This window comes from Euleptes europaea, chromosome 4, assembly GCF_029931775.1.
Source record: "Euleptes europaea isolate rEulEur1 chromosome 4, rEulEur1.hap1, whole genome shotgun sequence".
NCBI classification, from domain to species: Eukaryota; Metazoa; Chordata; class Lepidosauria; order Squamata; family Sphaerodactylidae; genus Euleptes; species Euleptes europaea.
Window position 1 is genome coordinate 13,339,825 of NC_079315.1, and position 15,391 is coordinate 13,355,215.

Here is a 15,391-nt window from a genome sequence, read left to right on the forward strand (position 1 = left end):
GGGGAGGGGAAGGTGATTGTAAGAAGGTTTGAGTCTCCCTTAAGTGGTAGGGAAAGTCGGCATATAAAAACCAACTCTTGTAGTAGTAGTAGTAGTAGTAGTAGTAGTAGTAGTAGTAGTAGTAGTAGTAGTTGTTGTTGTTGTTGTTGTTGTTGTTGTTGTTGTTGTTGTTCTTCTTCTTCTTCTTCTTCTTCTTCTTCTTCTTCTTCTTCTTCTTCTTCTTCTTCTTCTTCTTCTCATTATTTTGTCCTTTGCCTTGGCTCCAGAGATAAGAACCCTTTCTCAATCTGACAGCCCTCTTGCCTCAATACTTCGATTTGATTGGCAAGACGGTTCAGAGTAGCTACTGAGCAGAGTATGTATTTGAACGCTCCTGACAGCCAGGTTTTCTTTGACAGGTCGTACGTCTCTATCTGTCCTACTTGCTGAAGCTGGCGGCCTTGACAGGAGGAAAGCAGAACCTGATGTCCAGCTACATCTCCCCAGCGCTGTCTTTCATTTCCTACCTCCAGAAGGTAGTCACCCCGCTCAAGGAGAGGCAAGAGAGAAGAATGTTGTTCTACCCCACCACCATTGGACAGCTGCAGGTATGTCTCTCCAGAGCGATAGCTGTGGAAAGAGTAGCAAATACATTCTGCTTATCCTATAGGGTTGCTTGGTCCCTCTTCGCCACCGGTGGGTGGTTTTTGGGGAGGAGCCTGAGGAGAGAGGGGTTTGGAGAGGGGAGAGACTTCAATGCCATGGAGTCTAAAGTGGTAGAGAAAGTCGGCATATAATAACCAACTCTTCTTTTTGAACACATGAAGCTGCCTTCTACTGAATCAGACCCTTGGTCCATCAAAGTCAGCATTGTCTACTCAGACTGGCAGTGGCTCTCCAGAGGTCTTTCACATCACCTCCTTGCCTAGTCCCTTTAACTGGAGATGCCGGGGATTGAACCTGGGACCTTCTGTATGCCAAGCAGATACTCTACCACTGAGCCACGGCCTCTTCCCAGTTGATTTACCCTTAGGGTATGGAAGGGTCTCCAGGGTCTCAGGTAGAGGTCTTTCATATCACCTACTTGCCTAGTCCCTTATAACTGGAGATGCCAGGGAGTGAACCCGGGACCTTCTGCATGCCAAGCAGATGCTCTACCACTGAACCACAGCCCGTCCCTTCTTTTACATTCATTCCTCACTCATTCCTCATAAGACTGCCCCTTTAGCCATTTTTCAGTGATACCCTCTTCCGCCACCACTAATGATGTGGACAAGGATTCTTCCTGAGAAGGATTTTGTAAATTGCGGGAACTCCCCCACCCACCCACACACACACACATGATTTTGTTCTGTTTGCCTTTAACATTAGGAGGAGGCTCCCGCGATCGACTGGCTGGCGTGTCTCCAGGCGGCTTTCCATCCGGTGCAGCTGAACGCATCTCAGCCCATCGCTGTGCATGACATGGATTATTTGAAAGGCATGTCACACCTGATTGGACAGTGGCAGAAGAAGAGGTGGGTGTTGGGGGATGGTGGCAGCACTTTCAGGTCGGTGACCTGGGGCTAGGTGCGCGTGCCTGCATTGACAGACCGTGCACCTGGAGGAAGAGGGAGACAGAGGTTAAATCATCCTGTTCTTATCGCACTGGCTGCTTCGATGAAGATGAAGAAGGAGAGTTGGGTTTTATATGCCGACTTTCTCCACCACTTAAGGAAGATTTCAAACCAGCTCACAATCACCTTCCCTCCCCCTCCCCACAACAGACACCCTGTGAGGTAGGTGGGGCTGAGTGTGACTAGCCCAAGGTCACCCAGCTGGCTTCATGTGGAGGAGTGGGGAAACCAACCCGGTTCACCAGATCAGAGTCCACCGCTCCAAACCACTGCTGTTAACCACTACACCACGCTGGCTGGAAAATACCTGGATATTTTGGGGGTGGAGCCTGAAGAGGGCGGAGTTTGGGGAAGGGAAGGACTTTAATGCCGTACAGTCCAATTGCTAAAGCGGCCATTTTCTCCAGGTGATCTCTGTTGCCTGGAGATCAGTTGTAATACTGGGAGATCTCCAGCCACTGCCCGGAGGTTGGCAACCTACCTCTCAGGCTGTTCCAAAGAACCTCCTTCTCCAGTGAGTTTGCTATGGAAAAGAGATGCTTTCAGGGAAGTGGGCACCAGGTAATACTTCAGAGGGTGCCATGATCCCCATGGGCACCACATTGAGAAATCAGTGGTTTAAGACAAATCAGAGGTCTTCAAGGTGATCATGGGGATATCTAATGAGTGGAGGGGAAGGAGAGGGCAGGGCAGAATGCATGGAATTCCATCATGTTGATGGCAATTCCATAGGATTCAAACAAAACTCTATGGCAAAACAATCCTAGAGTTTCAAGACCGTGTCACTTCCAGGTATTTGTCAGAAGTGACATTATGCTGTTGCGAACGCTGTCTTTTTGGACACCCCCCCCACACACACCCACTCCAAAGAGGGAGTGGCAGACCTGGTCTCACATGAACATATGAAGCTGACTTATACTGAATCAGACCCTTTGGTCCATCAAAGTCAGTATTGTCTACTCAGACTGGCAGCGGCTCTCCAGGGTCTCAGGTAGAGGTCTTTCACATCATCTACTTGCCTAGTCCCTTTAACTGGAGATGCCGGGGATTGAACCTGGGACCTTCTGCATGCCAAGCAGAGGCTCTACCACTGAGCCACAGCCTCTCCCCGCTCAGCTACAGGTCCTTCATATTACCTATTGGCTGCTCTTTTAACTGGAGATGCCGGGGATTGAACCTGGGACCTTCTGCATGCCAAGCAGATGCTCTACCATTGAGCCACAACCCCTTTAACTAACTGAGGAGGTAGGTGCAGGGTATTAACTTAAAAACAGAGCCTCTTCCCTCTGTTACCTCTATGAAATGGTGATATGTCTTTTGTGGTTTGCGTTTGGATTAAGTCCCTTTGGGCAACTTGGAACTCGTTCTTCATAACATCCTGTACAAATAAATACCTGTCTCTTCTTCTTTTTTCTTGTTATTTCAACTTAAAAACACGGCTTGTGCCGAAACGAACTCCCTGTTTCATCTTTCCGGCAGGGATATTCTACAGATCTACATGATACTCTGCCTGGTTGTGAATATGTCCCCTGCCTTAGACAGACGGTTCCAAGAAGCTCAGCAGGAAATGGCCAATAAGTTAACTGGCAGGGCGATAGAACCGGAGATGGTAAGCCCTCTTCTCTTGCGCTCCCTCACTGCCCCTTCCCCTTTTCGTGCTATGGGGGAGGATGTGTTCATTGTTCTCTTGCATGTTCAGTTGTCAACTCTGGGTTGAGAAGTCCCTGGGGAGTTGGGGTGTGTGGCCTGGCGAGGGTGGAGATGGGGGAGTGGAGGGAGGAAGAAGAAGAAGAAGAGTTGGTTGTTATATGCCAACTTTCTCTACCACTTAAAGAAGAATCAAACTGGCTTACAATCACCTTCCCTTCCCCTCCCCACAGCAGACACCCTGTGAGGTAGGTGGGGCTGAGAGAGTGTGACTAGCCCAAGGTCACCCAGCTGGCTTCTTCTTATGGCTGTCTCCATTGCAGGGGAAGATCAGACATTCTGAGCAATAATATTTGTTTGTTTGTTTGTTTGTTTGTTTATTTAGAGAGCCAGCATGGTGTAGTAGTTAAGAGCGGTGGTTTGGAGTGGTGGACTCTGATCTGGAGAACTGGGTTTTAACCCCCTCTCCTCCACATGAGCGGTGGAGGCTAATCTGGTGAACTGGATTTGATTCCCCACTCCACCACATGAGTGGCGGACTCTAATCTGGTGAACCGGGCTGGTTTCTTCACTCCTCCACATGAAGCCAGCTGGGTGACCTTGGGCTAGTCACACTCTCTCAGCCCCACCTACCTCCCAGGGTGACTGTTGTGGGGAGGGGAAGGGAAGGAGATTGTAAACCAGTTTGATTCTTCCATAAGTGGGAGAGAAAGTTGGCATATAAAAACCAAGTCTTCGTCTTCTTCTTCGGGTAATGAATAAATTCAGTCAGTCAATCGATTGGTATTTGGTACTTCTTCAGGCGAACTTGCCTGTGAATTGTGCCTAGTGTGACTTTTCCTTTCTCCCTTCCCAGGTTAGAAGGGATCGTTGGAGGAAATGCCTGAGTGAGACCAGTACATTCTTTGGCCCTCTACTTGGAGAGATGATCGTGCGAGAGATTTTCCCCCAGAAGGCCAAGGATCTCGTAGGTATTCAATGATGCTAGACACAACTTCACTTCCCCCTCTCTCTCTATCATCCTTAACTAATATCCTGCAACATATGATGTATCACAAGGCCACGTCTTACACCAATGCCTGTGTTTTAGACTTGTTCATAAAATTATGTTTTTACCAAACTTTCTGCCTCACAAGCCAAAACTGCTTTTCATGAGAGCCAGCGTGGTGTAGTGGTTAAGAGCGGCAGACTCTAATCTGGAGAACCACGTTTGATTCCCCACTCCTCCACATGAGCGTGGACAACTCTGAACACGTGAACGCATGAAGCTGCCTTCTGCTGAATCAGACCCTTTGGTCCATCAAAGTCAGTATTGTCTATTCAGACCGGCAGCGGCTCTCCAGGGTCTCAGGCAGGGGTCTTTCACATCACCTATTTGCCTAGTCTCTTGAACTGGAGATGCCGGGGATTGAACCTGGGACCTTCTGCATGCCAAGCAGAGGCTCTTCCACTGAGCCACGGTCCCTCTCCTTAAAGCTTCTACCTTGAGCCTCAGCAAGAAAGGCTGATTCATTAATGTTGGGGATCTCTTTCTTTTCCCTTTCCAGGCTGAGCAGATGTTCTTCGAGATCCGAGATTCCATCCACAGCCGACTGGATCAAATGGAGTGGATGGATGCCCAGTCTCGCCAAGAGGCCAAGGAGAAAGTATGTATTGTATATAAGGTTGCCAACTTTGGGTTGGGAAACTTCCTACAGATTTTAAGGGTGGAGCCCAGGGAGGGCACAGTTTGGGAAGAGGAGGGATCTCACTGGGGTTTAAGGCCATCTAGCCCACCCTTCAAAGCAGCTGTTCTTTATAACTGGGCAAAAATGCATGGTCGCTTTCGCCTCCTTTTTTCCCTGTTTCAACCAGGATTCAGCCAGGATCGAATGCATGTTCAGCGAAACGCATGCGTTCGATCCTGACTGAATCCTGGCTGAAACAGGGAATAAAGGAGGCTAAAGCGACCGTGCGTTTTGGCCCTTAAAGTGTGCATTGTTATTGCGAAGTAGCATTTAAAATATAGAACTGCAACCCTTCTTCCTCTGTTTTAGATTTCCAGCCACAAGGAAAACTAATCCCTGTGTATGTATCCCTCTTAAATGAGGGGATGTAATATTACAGCCATAAATACAATAATCAATATCTCATAGTTAAAAAGTATTCATAAAGTCTGGAGTAGGATTTTGGAGGTGGGGCCTGAGGAGGGTGGGGTTTGGGGAGGGGAGGGGCTTCATGCCATATTGTCCAGTGGCCAAAGCGGCCATTTTCTCCAGGAGGACTGATCTCTGTCGCCTGGAGATCTGTTGTAATGGCGGGAGATCTTCGGCCACCACCTGTAGGCTGGCAACCCTCTCTGGTAGTGAGAAGGCAATTGTTTACTGACCATAGAATCATAGAATCATAGAGTTGGAAGGGACCACCAGGGCCATCAAGTCCAACCCCCTGAACAATGCAGGAAATTCACAACTACCTCCCCCCTCCACACCCCTAGTGACCAGAAGATGGCCAAGATGCCCTCCCTCTCATCATCTGCCTAAGGTCACAGAATCAGCATTGCTGACAGATGGCCATCTAACCTCTTCCTAATGTCTAGATGGAAACTCTTTTGATTTAATTTCAACCCGTTGGTTCTGGTCCGACCTTCTTGAGCAACCGAAAACAACTCGGCACCCTCCTCTATATGACAGCCCTTCAAGTACTTGAACATGGTTATCATATCCCCTCTCAGTCTTCTCCTCTTCAGGCTAAACATACCCAGCTCCTTCAACCTTTCCTCCTAGGACTTGGTCTCCAGACCCCTCACCATCTTTGTTGCCCTTCTCTGGACACGTTCCAGCTTGTCTACATCTTTCTTAAATTGTGGTGCCCAAAACTGAACACAGTACTCTAGTTGAGGTCTAACCAGAGCAGAGTAAAGCAATACCATCACTTCGCATAATCTGGACACTATACTTCTGTTGATGCAGCTGAAGACTGTGTTTGCCTTTTTAGTTACAGCATCACACTGCTGACTCATGTTCACTGCTGACTCATGTTTGGTCTACTAAGACCCCAAGATCCTTTTCACACTACTGCTCAAACAAGTCTCCCCCATCCTATAATTATGCATTTGATTTTTCCTACCTAAATGCAGAACTTTACATTTGTCTTTGTTGAAGTGCATTTTATTAGTTCTAGCCCATTTCTCCATCCTGTCAAGATCATCATGCATCTTGGCTCTGTCTTCTACCGTATTTGCTACCCCACCCAATTTAGTATCATCTGCAAATTTAATAAGCATCCCCTCTATTCCTTCATCCAAATCATTTATAAAGATGTTGAACAACACAGGGCCCAGCACAGATCCCTGAGGAACTCCACTAGTCACTTCTCTCCAAGTGGACGAGGAACCATTAACTAGCACTCTTTGGGTACGATCTGTCAACCAGTTGCAGATCCATCTAACAATAATAGGATCTAAACCACATTTTCCCAATTTGTCAACTAGAATACTATGTGGAACCTTATCAAAAGCCTTACTGAAATCTAGATAAACTATGTCTACAGCATTCCCCTGATCCATCAAGGTAGTAACTTTCTCAAAAAAGGAGATAAGATTAGTCTGACATGACTTATTCTTGAGAAACCCATGCTGGCTCTTAGTGATCAGATCCATCCTTTCTAAATGCTCAAGGACTGACTAATGATTTTTGATCACTTAAGGGCAAGCTCTGTCCCTAGTTTGGAGCCTGCAGGATCTCCGATGATGGGGGTTCCTGGCTCAAGCCTCAGAATCCCTGTCAGTCTCTACATACAAGAGAGCTTGCATTAACCACTTTGTGGGGAAAAATATGCAATATTGAGCTATGCTGAGTGATACCCATGTATATGGATTTTTATGGGGTAGTGCTGATACATCTTATCCATCAATCATCTAAGTTATTTGTTGGGGGGGATTTCCCCCTACATTTTTAGGTGTATGGGGTCCGGGTGGAGATGGGCTACCCGGAGAGCATCCACCAAACAGAGGAAATGGATCGTGAGTACCAAGAGGTGAGTTGATGAAACACTTGCCATATGATGGTATTCTTCTGTCCTCCACTGGTCATTTCTGCATGGGTAATTGGACTCACACTCGCCCGTCTGACTCGGTTGTTCCTTGGAGTTGAGCATGAGTTTTCCGTCCATTAGAAATGACCTCACTGCCAGCCCTTGCACTGTCCGGGTCTTCCCGTTCCTCTAACCCAACTTTTCCATCTTCCCTGAGCAAAGCCCGTGTGAAATCTCCATGCATAAGACAAGCTTGGTTTCTCTCACAGCTAGGGTTGCCAGGTCCCTCTTTGCCACCAGCGGGGGATTTTTGGGGTGGAGCCTGAGGAGGGCGGGGTTTGGGGGGAGGGGCTTCAATGCCATAGAGTTCAATTGCCAAAGCGGCCACTTTTCTCCAGGTGATCTGATTTCTATCGGCTGGAGATCAGTTCAATTAGCAGGAGATCTCCTGCTACTACCTGGCAGTTCAGTACAGGAATCCAGCCATAAATGATGCCAAATATATTCTGGCTAAATCTTTACAGTATGTGGTAATATAACCACCAACACCATATATTGCCAACAACAAGTGTATTTTTTCTTATTAACAGGATGTTTCAACAGGTAAGTACACAATTAATTCCTTTAACTAGTAAGTATTGAAGCAAAGTTCACTAAAAAATGTCCTTTTAAGGTGTATTTCTTTCTTTGCAGCACAGCAGGCTATTGAAGGAGAAAAAGTTCACTAGAAAATGTCCTGTTAAGGCTGTGCTGCAAAGAAAGAGATACACCTTAACAGGACATTTTCTAGTGAACTTTTTCTCCTTCAATAGCCTGCTGTGCTGCAAAGAAAGAAATACACCTTAAAAGGACATTTTTTAATGAACTTTGCTTCAATACTTACTAGTTAAAGGAATTAATTGTGTACTTACCTGTTGAAACATCCTGTTAATAAGAAAAAATACACTTAATATATTGTTGAAGGCTTTTACGGTCAGAGTTCATTGGTTCTTGTAGGTTATCCAGGCTGTGTAACCGTGGTCTTGGAATTTTCTTTCCTGACGTTTCGCCAGCAACTGTGGCAGGCATCTTCAGAGTAGTAACACTGAAGGACAGTGTCTCTCAGTGTCAAGGGTGTAGGAAGAGTAATATATAGTCAGAAAGGGGTTGGGTTTGAGCTGAGTATTGTCCTGCAAAAGTATTGTCCTGTAAGTGTCAAGATAATGTGCTAATGAGGGTATGGTATGTTAATATGGAACCATTGTATCCTGAAGTGATCTGTTAATGTGTGTGATCCAAAGCTAATCTGTATGGCTATTGTTGAATGTTGTCTTTGTCTGGAGGTTTTTCAGGGCAGGAAGCCAAGCCTTATTCATTCTTAAACTCTCCTCTTTTCTGTTAAAGTTGTGCTGATGTTTATGAATTTCAATGGCTTCTCTGTGCAATCTGACAAAATAGTTGGTAGAATTGTCCAGTCTTTCAGTGTCTTGGAATAAGACCCTGTGTCCTGTTTGTGTCAGTCCATGTTCAGCCACTGCTGATTTCTCAGGTTGGCCAAGTCTGCAGTATCTTTCATGTTCTTTTATCCTTGTTTGTATGCTGCGTTTTGTGGTCCCGATGTAAACTTCTCCACAGCTGCAAGGTATACGATATACTCCTGCAGAGGTGAGGGGGTCTCTTTTGTCTTTTGCTGATCGTAGCATTTGTTGTATTTTCTTGGTGGGTTTAAACACTGTTTGTAGGTTATGTTTTTTCAAAAGTTTCTCCATCCTATCAGTGACTCCTTTAATAAATGGCAAGAATACCTTTCCTATGGGAGACTGTTTTTCTTGAGTTTTCTGATTTTTGTTTGGTTTAATGGCCCTTCTGATTTCATTCTTGGAGTAGCCGTTTGCTAGCAGTGCGTGATTTAGATGATTAGTTTCTTCCTTGAGAAACTGTGGTTCACAGATCCATCTTGCACGGTCCATTAATGTTTTGATTATTCCTCTTTTCTGTCGGGGGTGGTGGTTGGAGTTTTTGTGTAAGTAGCAATCTGTGTGAGTTGGTTTCCGGTAGACCTTGTGACCTAACTGAAGGTTTGATTTACGGATGACAAGGGTATCAAGAAATGGGAGTTTACCCTCAATTTCCTTTTCCATGGTAAACTGAATGTTTGGATGGATATTATTAAGATGGTTTAGAAAGTCCATTAATTTTTCTTCACCATGGCTCCAAATGGTAAATGTATCATCTACGAACCTGAACCAGACTGTAGGTTTGTAAGGTGCTGATTCTAATGCTGTCTTTTCAAAATATTCCATGTAAAAGTTTGCTATTACTGGACTGAGTGGACTTCCCAACTCACTTCATCAACAAAATCAGTCCGTTAAGACTCAATCCAAAGGATATATTAATCAGTTTTGATGTTGTATCCCTCTTTACCAAGGTTCCAGTAAAAGACACAATCTCATTGATTAACCAGATTTTTCCAGAAGATATAACAGCCTTATTTCACCATTGTTTGACAACAAGTTATTTCCTATGGGATCAAGAATTTTATGAACAGATTGATGGAGTAGCTATGGGAAGTCCACTCAGTCCAGTAATAGCAAACTTTTACATGGAATATTTTGAAAAGACAGCATTAGAATCAGCACCTTACAAACCTACAGTCTGGTTCAGGTTCGTAGATGATACATTTACCATTTGGAGCCATGGTGAAGAAAAATTAATGGACTTTCTAAACCATCTTAATAATATCCATCCAAACATTCAGTTTACCATGGAAAAGGGAATTGAGGGTAAACTCCCATTTCTTAATACCCTTGTCATCCGTAAATCAAACCTTCAGTTAGGTCACAAGGTCTACCGGAAACCAACTCACACAGATCGCTACTTACACAAAAACTCCAACCACCACCCCCGACAAAAAAAAGGAATAATCAAAACATTAATGGACCGTGCAAGACGGATCTGTGAACCACAGTTTCTCAAGGAAGAAACTAATCATCTAAATCACGCACTGCTAGCAAACGGCTACTCCAAGAATGAAATCAGAAGGGCCATTAAACCAAACAAAAATCAGAAAACTCAAGAAAAACAGTCTCCCATAGGAAAGGTATTCTTGCCATTTATTAAAGGAGTCACTGATAGGATGGAGAAACTTTTGAAAAAACATAACCTACAAACAGTGTTTAAACCCACCAAGAAAATACAACAAATGCTACGATCAGCAAAAGACAAAAGAGACCCCCTCACCTCTGCAGGAGTATATCGTATACCTTGCAGCTGTGGAGAAGTTTACATCGGGACCACAAAACGCAGCATACAAACAAGGATAAAAGAACATGAAAGATACTGCAGACTTGGCCAACCTGAGAAATCAGCAGTGGCTGAACATGGACTGACACAAACAGGACACAGGGTCTTATTCCAAGACACTGAAAGACTGGACAATTCTACCAACTATTTTGTCAGATTGCACAGAGAAGCCATTGAAATTCATAAACATCAGCACAACTTTAACAGAAAAGAGGAGAGTTTAAGAATGAATAAGGCTTGGCTTCCTGCCCTGAAAAACCTCCAGACAAAGACAACATTCAACAATAGCCATACAGATTAGCTTTGGATCACACACATTAACAGATCACTTCAGGATACAATGGTTCCATATTAACATACCATACCCTCATTAGCACATTATCTTGATACTTACAGGACAATACTTTTGCAGGACAATACTCAGCTCAAACCCAACCCCTTTCTGACTATATATTACTCTTCCTACACCCTTGACACTGAGAGACACTGTCCTTCAGTGTTACTACTCTGAAGATGCCTGCCACAGTTGCTGGCGAAACGTCAGGAAAGAAAATTCCAAGACCACGGTTACACAGCCCGGATAACCTACAAGAATCAAAAATACACTTGTTGTTGGCAATATATGGTGTTGGTGGTTATATTACCACATACTGTAAAGATTTAGCCAGAATATATTTGGCATCATTTATGGCTGGATTCCTGTACTGAATTTCTCATCCTTTGGTAATTATACAGAGGTGTCTGATTTTTCCTTCACTACCTGGCAGTTGGCAACCCTACTCACAGCCAATTACAAAGCAGTGTGTAAAGAGGCAGGGATTCAAATGCTTCCTGTTTCCTGGGAGCTCTTTCTGAGCAAAAGAAAGGCTTTTTAAAACCGAGGCTTGGATTTTTCCCCTCCCCCTTTCAGATTGCTCCGTTTTTTGTTTTTTTCTTAAAATGCCTTTTTATGCAGCAGTTGGGTTTTGAGGGGGGGTTTCTCTCACAGTAAGCACTGTGAAGTAAACCAATTACAAAGCAGCGTTTAAAGGGGCGGGGACTTGATTTGAGCTTGGAGACTGCTGGTGCATAGATTCCCAACAGGACGGTGTGGGTCGAGCCAGCAACGAACCTCAGGTAAAACTCCCAGGCATAAATGACCACTGAGGGACAATTCTTTGAATATGGGGAGAGGGGGATGTCTGCACCACCCTTGTAGCTCCATCCCATGCCACCCCGATAAAAGTTGAATCCCGGATATGACTCCCTCATCCTTGGAGTCTCTTACATGATCTCCTGGTGCCGAACGTTACTGAAGCATCATGGGGTAGAAGTGGAGTTTACATTTTAGGCCTTCAGTTTGCAAGACATGAGCCAGGCTGTCAATAATAGGATTCTTCTTCTTCTCAGTCTTCTGGTCCATTGCTCCAATCCTAAACTCACTGTTTGCTTCTTTCTTCAGGTGGAAATACTGGAAGACAACTTTTTCCACAATGTGGTCGTTTGCCTGACATTTCTGAGGAAGAGGTTCTCGCAGAGACTCATCCTTCCCCATCTGCAGGATAAGTACGTTTTGCTTAGAGCGCAAAGGAGACTGGGTTGTTGTACGGCAGAACGCGGTTCATGCTGTTGGAGAGGGAACGGTGTGTTAACTGCTTCATTAATTGCATACACTAAGAAGAAGAGTTGGTTTTTATATGCTGACTTTCTCTACCACTTAAGGAAGAATCAAACCGTCTTACAATCACCTTCCCTCCCTCTCCCCACAACAGACACCTTGTGAGGTAGGTGGGGCTGAGAGCGCTCTAAGAGAGCTGTGACTAGCCCAAGGTCACCCAGCTGGCTTCATGTGGAGGAGCGGGGAATCAAACCTGGTTCTCCAGATTAGAGTCCACCTCTCCAAACCACCGCTCTTAACCACTACACCACGCTGGCACGCAGAGCATATACAGCCCAGCTATAAGGGAGGGGGGGAAACTGTATTTTATGCTTCCTATTGTTCAGGGCTTGATGAAACTTCCTCTTGCTTTCCCCCTTTCTTCTGCCGGGCTGCTCTCTGCCTGTAAGTAATACAACCTGAAGGACTGTCTGCTACTGAAAGACCAATGGTCAGTAAATGCTTCTTGATATGAGCTCTATATATAGGGTTGCCAACCTCCAGGTGGTGGCTGGAGATCTCCTGCTATTACAACTGATATCCAGGCAATAGAGATCAGATCCCCTGGAGAAATGCATTTGCAATTCAACTTTATGGCATTGAAGTCCCTCCCCTCTCCAAACCCTGTCCTCCTCAGGCCCCACCCCCAAAATCTCCAGGTATTTCCCATCCCGGAGCTGGCAACCCTATCTATATAAGGCAACTTTGCATGTGTGGAACTAGTTTATTTCCCCAGTTCTGCTAACGGATGCCAGGGATAAGCAAGTTTCCCCCCATATTATGGGTCATTCTGCCCTGCTGTATGTTCCATACGCCTTTCAGTTTAGCTTGAGAGAGTGGCTGGAGTTAATTTTACAACTGGCACAGGCAGAATTTGCTGCAGTTTTCAGTTTGCGTATCCCCCACACACCGTATACCAAAGCAACTACGTGATTTTGTCCAATGCATATGATACCACCCTCAAGGATAATATATTTGCTTTTCTGAGCTTCAGCTTATCGGAGGTTATTTTTCTCTCTTTTAACTTTATTGAGGTTTAGGAGCCCATAGGCCAGGCAGCAAAAGAATTTGAGAAATAAAAATAACAGCAAAACTAAATTTGGGCACATCAACTGTGCAACTTTTGCTAAAGCCTCTGAAGAAACAGCCTTCGTTTGGGAACATCTGAGGTAGCCGAGTATGCAAGAAATCTCTCCCTGGCTGTGACATATTTTGGGCAAGGAAAAAGACATTTAATACTGAATCAGCCACCAGTAAGGGACAGTCGCTAAGATGCTGTTCTAGAGATGTCTTAAAGAAACGACCGTTCGTCTGAACCGTAGGCACTGCAGAGCTATGAACATACGCACTAGTAGACATTGGTGGTCTGTATCCTCACTGCTCCGCTCAAAAAAGTTCGAACCCTTCCTTCAACATAAGGAGCATCCTCCGACTTAAGTTCAACTTAAGTCCATCTTCAATTTTTTCTGTGTGGAATGGGAGGATACAGGCCAGTAACCTCTCTAGAGAGGAGTGGAGAGGAGATCAGCATGGAAAACTGTATCAAACTTGGGGCATAGGGGGTTACCGCACTTGTATTCCCAGCGATGTATTAAGAGTTTGAAAACGTTATAAAAAATTACTGTTCACACTTTCTATGCATTCCCAGTGATGTATTAAGAGTTTGAAAACGTTATAAAAAATACTGTTTGCACTTTGTTTGGACCCTTTAGCTGTGAAGATGTCTTCCAACCATTTATAAGCCATGGTATCCAAAGACCCTTTTAAAGCGATGTTTTTTATAACTTTTTCAAACTCTTAATACATCGCTGGGAATACAAGTGTGGTAACCCCCATAAAGAGAGTGATTATTTAGAAAGTTATATGTTTTATAGGTTTTATAAGTACTGGTAGATGTTTGTTTGTTAAGAAGGTTGTTTTTTTTTAACGTTGTATTATTGTAAATTTTAATAAATAGATAGATATATATATATAAACAACTTGGGGCAAAGAGCAGTTTGAACAATGTTTGTAAATCAAAATAGAAAAACGGCAGCCAGCGTGGTGTAGTGTTTAAAAGTGGTGGGCTCTAATCTGGAGCACCGGGTTTGATTCCCCACTCCTCCACATGAGCAGCAGACGCTAATCTGGTGAACCGGGTTGGTTTCCCCACTCCTTCACATGAAGCCAGCTAGGTGACCTTGGGCTAGTCACAGCTCTATCCAAACTCTCAGCCTCACCTACCTCGCAAGGTGTCTGTTGTGGGGAGGGGAAGGGAAGGTGATTGTAAGCCACCTTTGAGACTCCTCTTCAGTGCTGCTTTCCCTGGACATCCCTTCAAGACTGGTAACTATCACCCATCCCTGAAACCCTATCCAGCTTCCTCCCTTTTCTCTTAGCCAGATCTCTTATACTTTGTGTGTGTGTGTTCGTTGCTTAAAATGTATTTCTTGTTTTACTATTTTTATTCTTTAATAAAACCAATTTTAACTGTACAACTGCCTGCTCATTTGAGAGTTTTAACCCCGGACTATCTTGGCATACATAGGTTATCAATCCCAGTTAAAATAGAATAGAATAGAAATTATATTTATACCCTGCCCTCCCCAGGCGAAACCAGGCTCAGGACGGCTAATATCACTGGTTTACATATAAAAAGCAATTTTTAAAACATTTTAAACAACACAGAATTTAATATATTTTCTATAAACAGCGCCATATCTATTATTTCCTTACCAGGAGAGATGTTACTACGGCGGCTATAACCCAACCGTTCAGTTTAATGTCATACCTTGGGGGGGGGGGAAGGAGATGGATGGCAGAGAGAAAACCACAAGGAAATGGAATGGGGGGAAAGGGAGGGGGGAAAGGAAGGGGATGGATACCATTGCTGCCTTCAACCAGATTTACCCCCTCTCGCTCTCTATCTCAAGCCAATTCCCCCCAACTAAAGTAGAGATCGCCTATTTAGGGTAACATCTGGACTACAGAGATCAGTTCCCCTCGAGGAAATGGCAGCTTCGGAGAATGGACTCTGTTGCATTATGTCCTGGCTGAATTCCTTCCCCTCCCCAAACTGCATCCTCCCCAGATTCTTGCCCTCAAGTTTCCAGGAATTTCCCACACTGGATTTGGCAGCCCTAACTAGATCACCTGATAACTCCAAGATGACTGGGAGATGAATAGGGAATCTTTACATTTGTAGCAACCTCCTGTGATAGGCTGTGGCTCAGTGGTA

The 15,391-nt window shown here is 44.7% G+C and overlaps 1 protein-coding gene across 1 annotated transcript in view; it reads left to right on the forward strand.

The window, feature by feature from the left end:
• The window catches only part of LOC130476541 (kell blood group glycoprotein homolog), a 65,806-nt gene that overhangs the window by 40,056 nt on the left and 10,359 nt on the right, over positions 1–15,391 (forward strand). Inside the window, exons 8-14 of the mRNA XM_056848486.1 lie at positions 399–587; positions 1,351–1,496; positions 3,075–3,204; positions 4,099–4,209; positions 4,790–4,888; positions 7,182–7,259; positions 11,980–12,083. Of these exons, the coding sequence (XP_056704464.1) occupies positions 399–587; positions 1,351–1,496; positions 3,075–3,204; positions 4,099–4,209; positions 4,790–4,888; positions 7,182–7,259; positions 11,980–12,083 (857 nt within the window). The remainder of the gene's footprint in view (positions 1–398; positions 588–1,350; positions 1,497–3,074; positions 3,205–4,098; positions 4,210–4,789; positions 4,889–7,181; positions 7,260–11,979; positions 12,084–15,391) is intronic.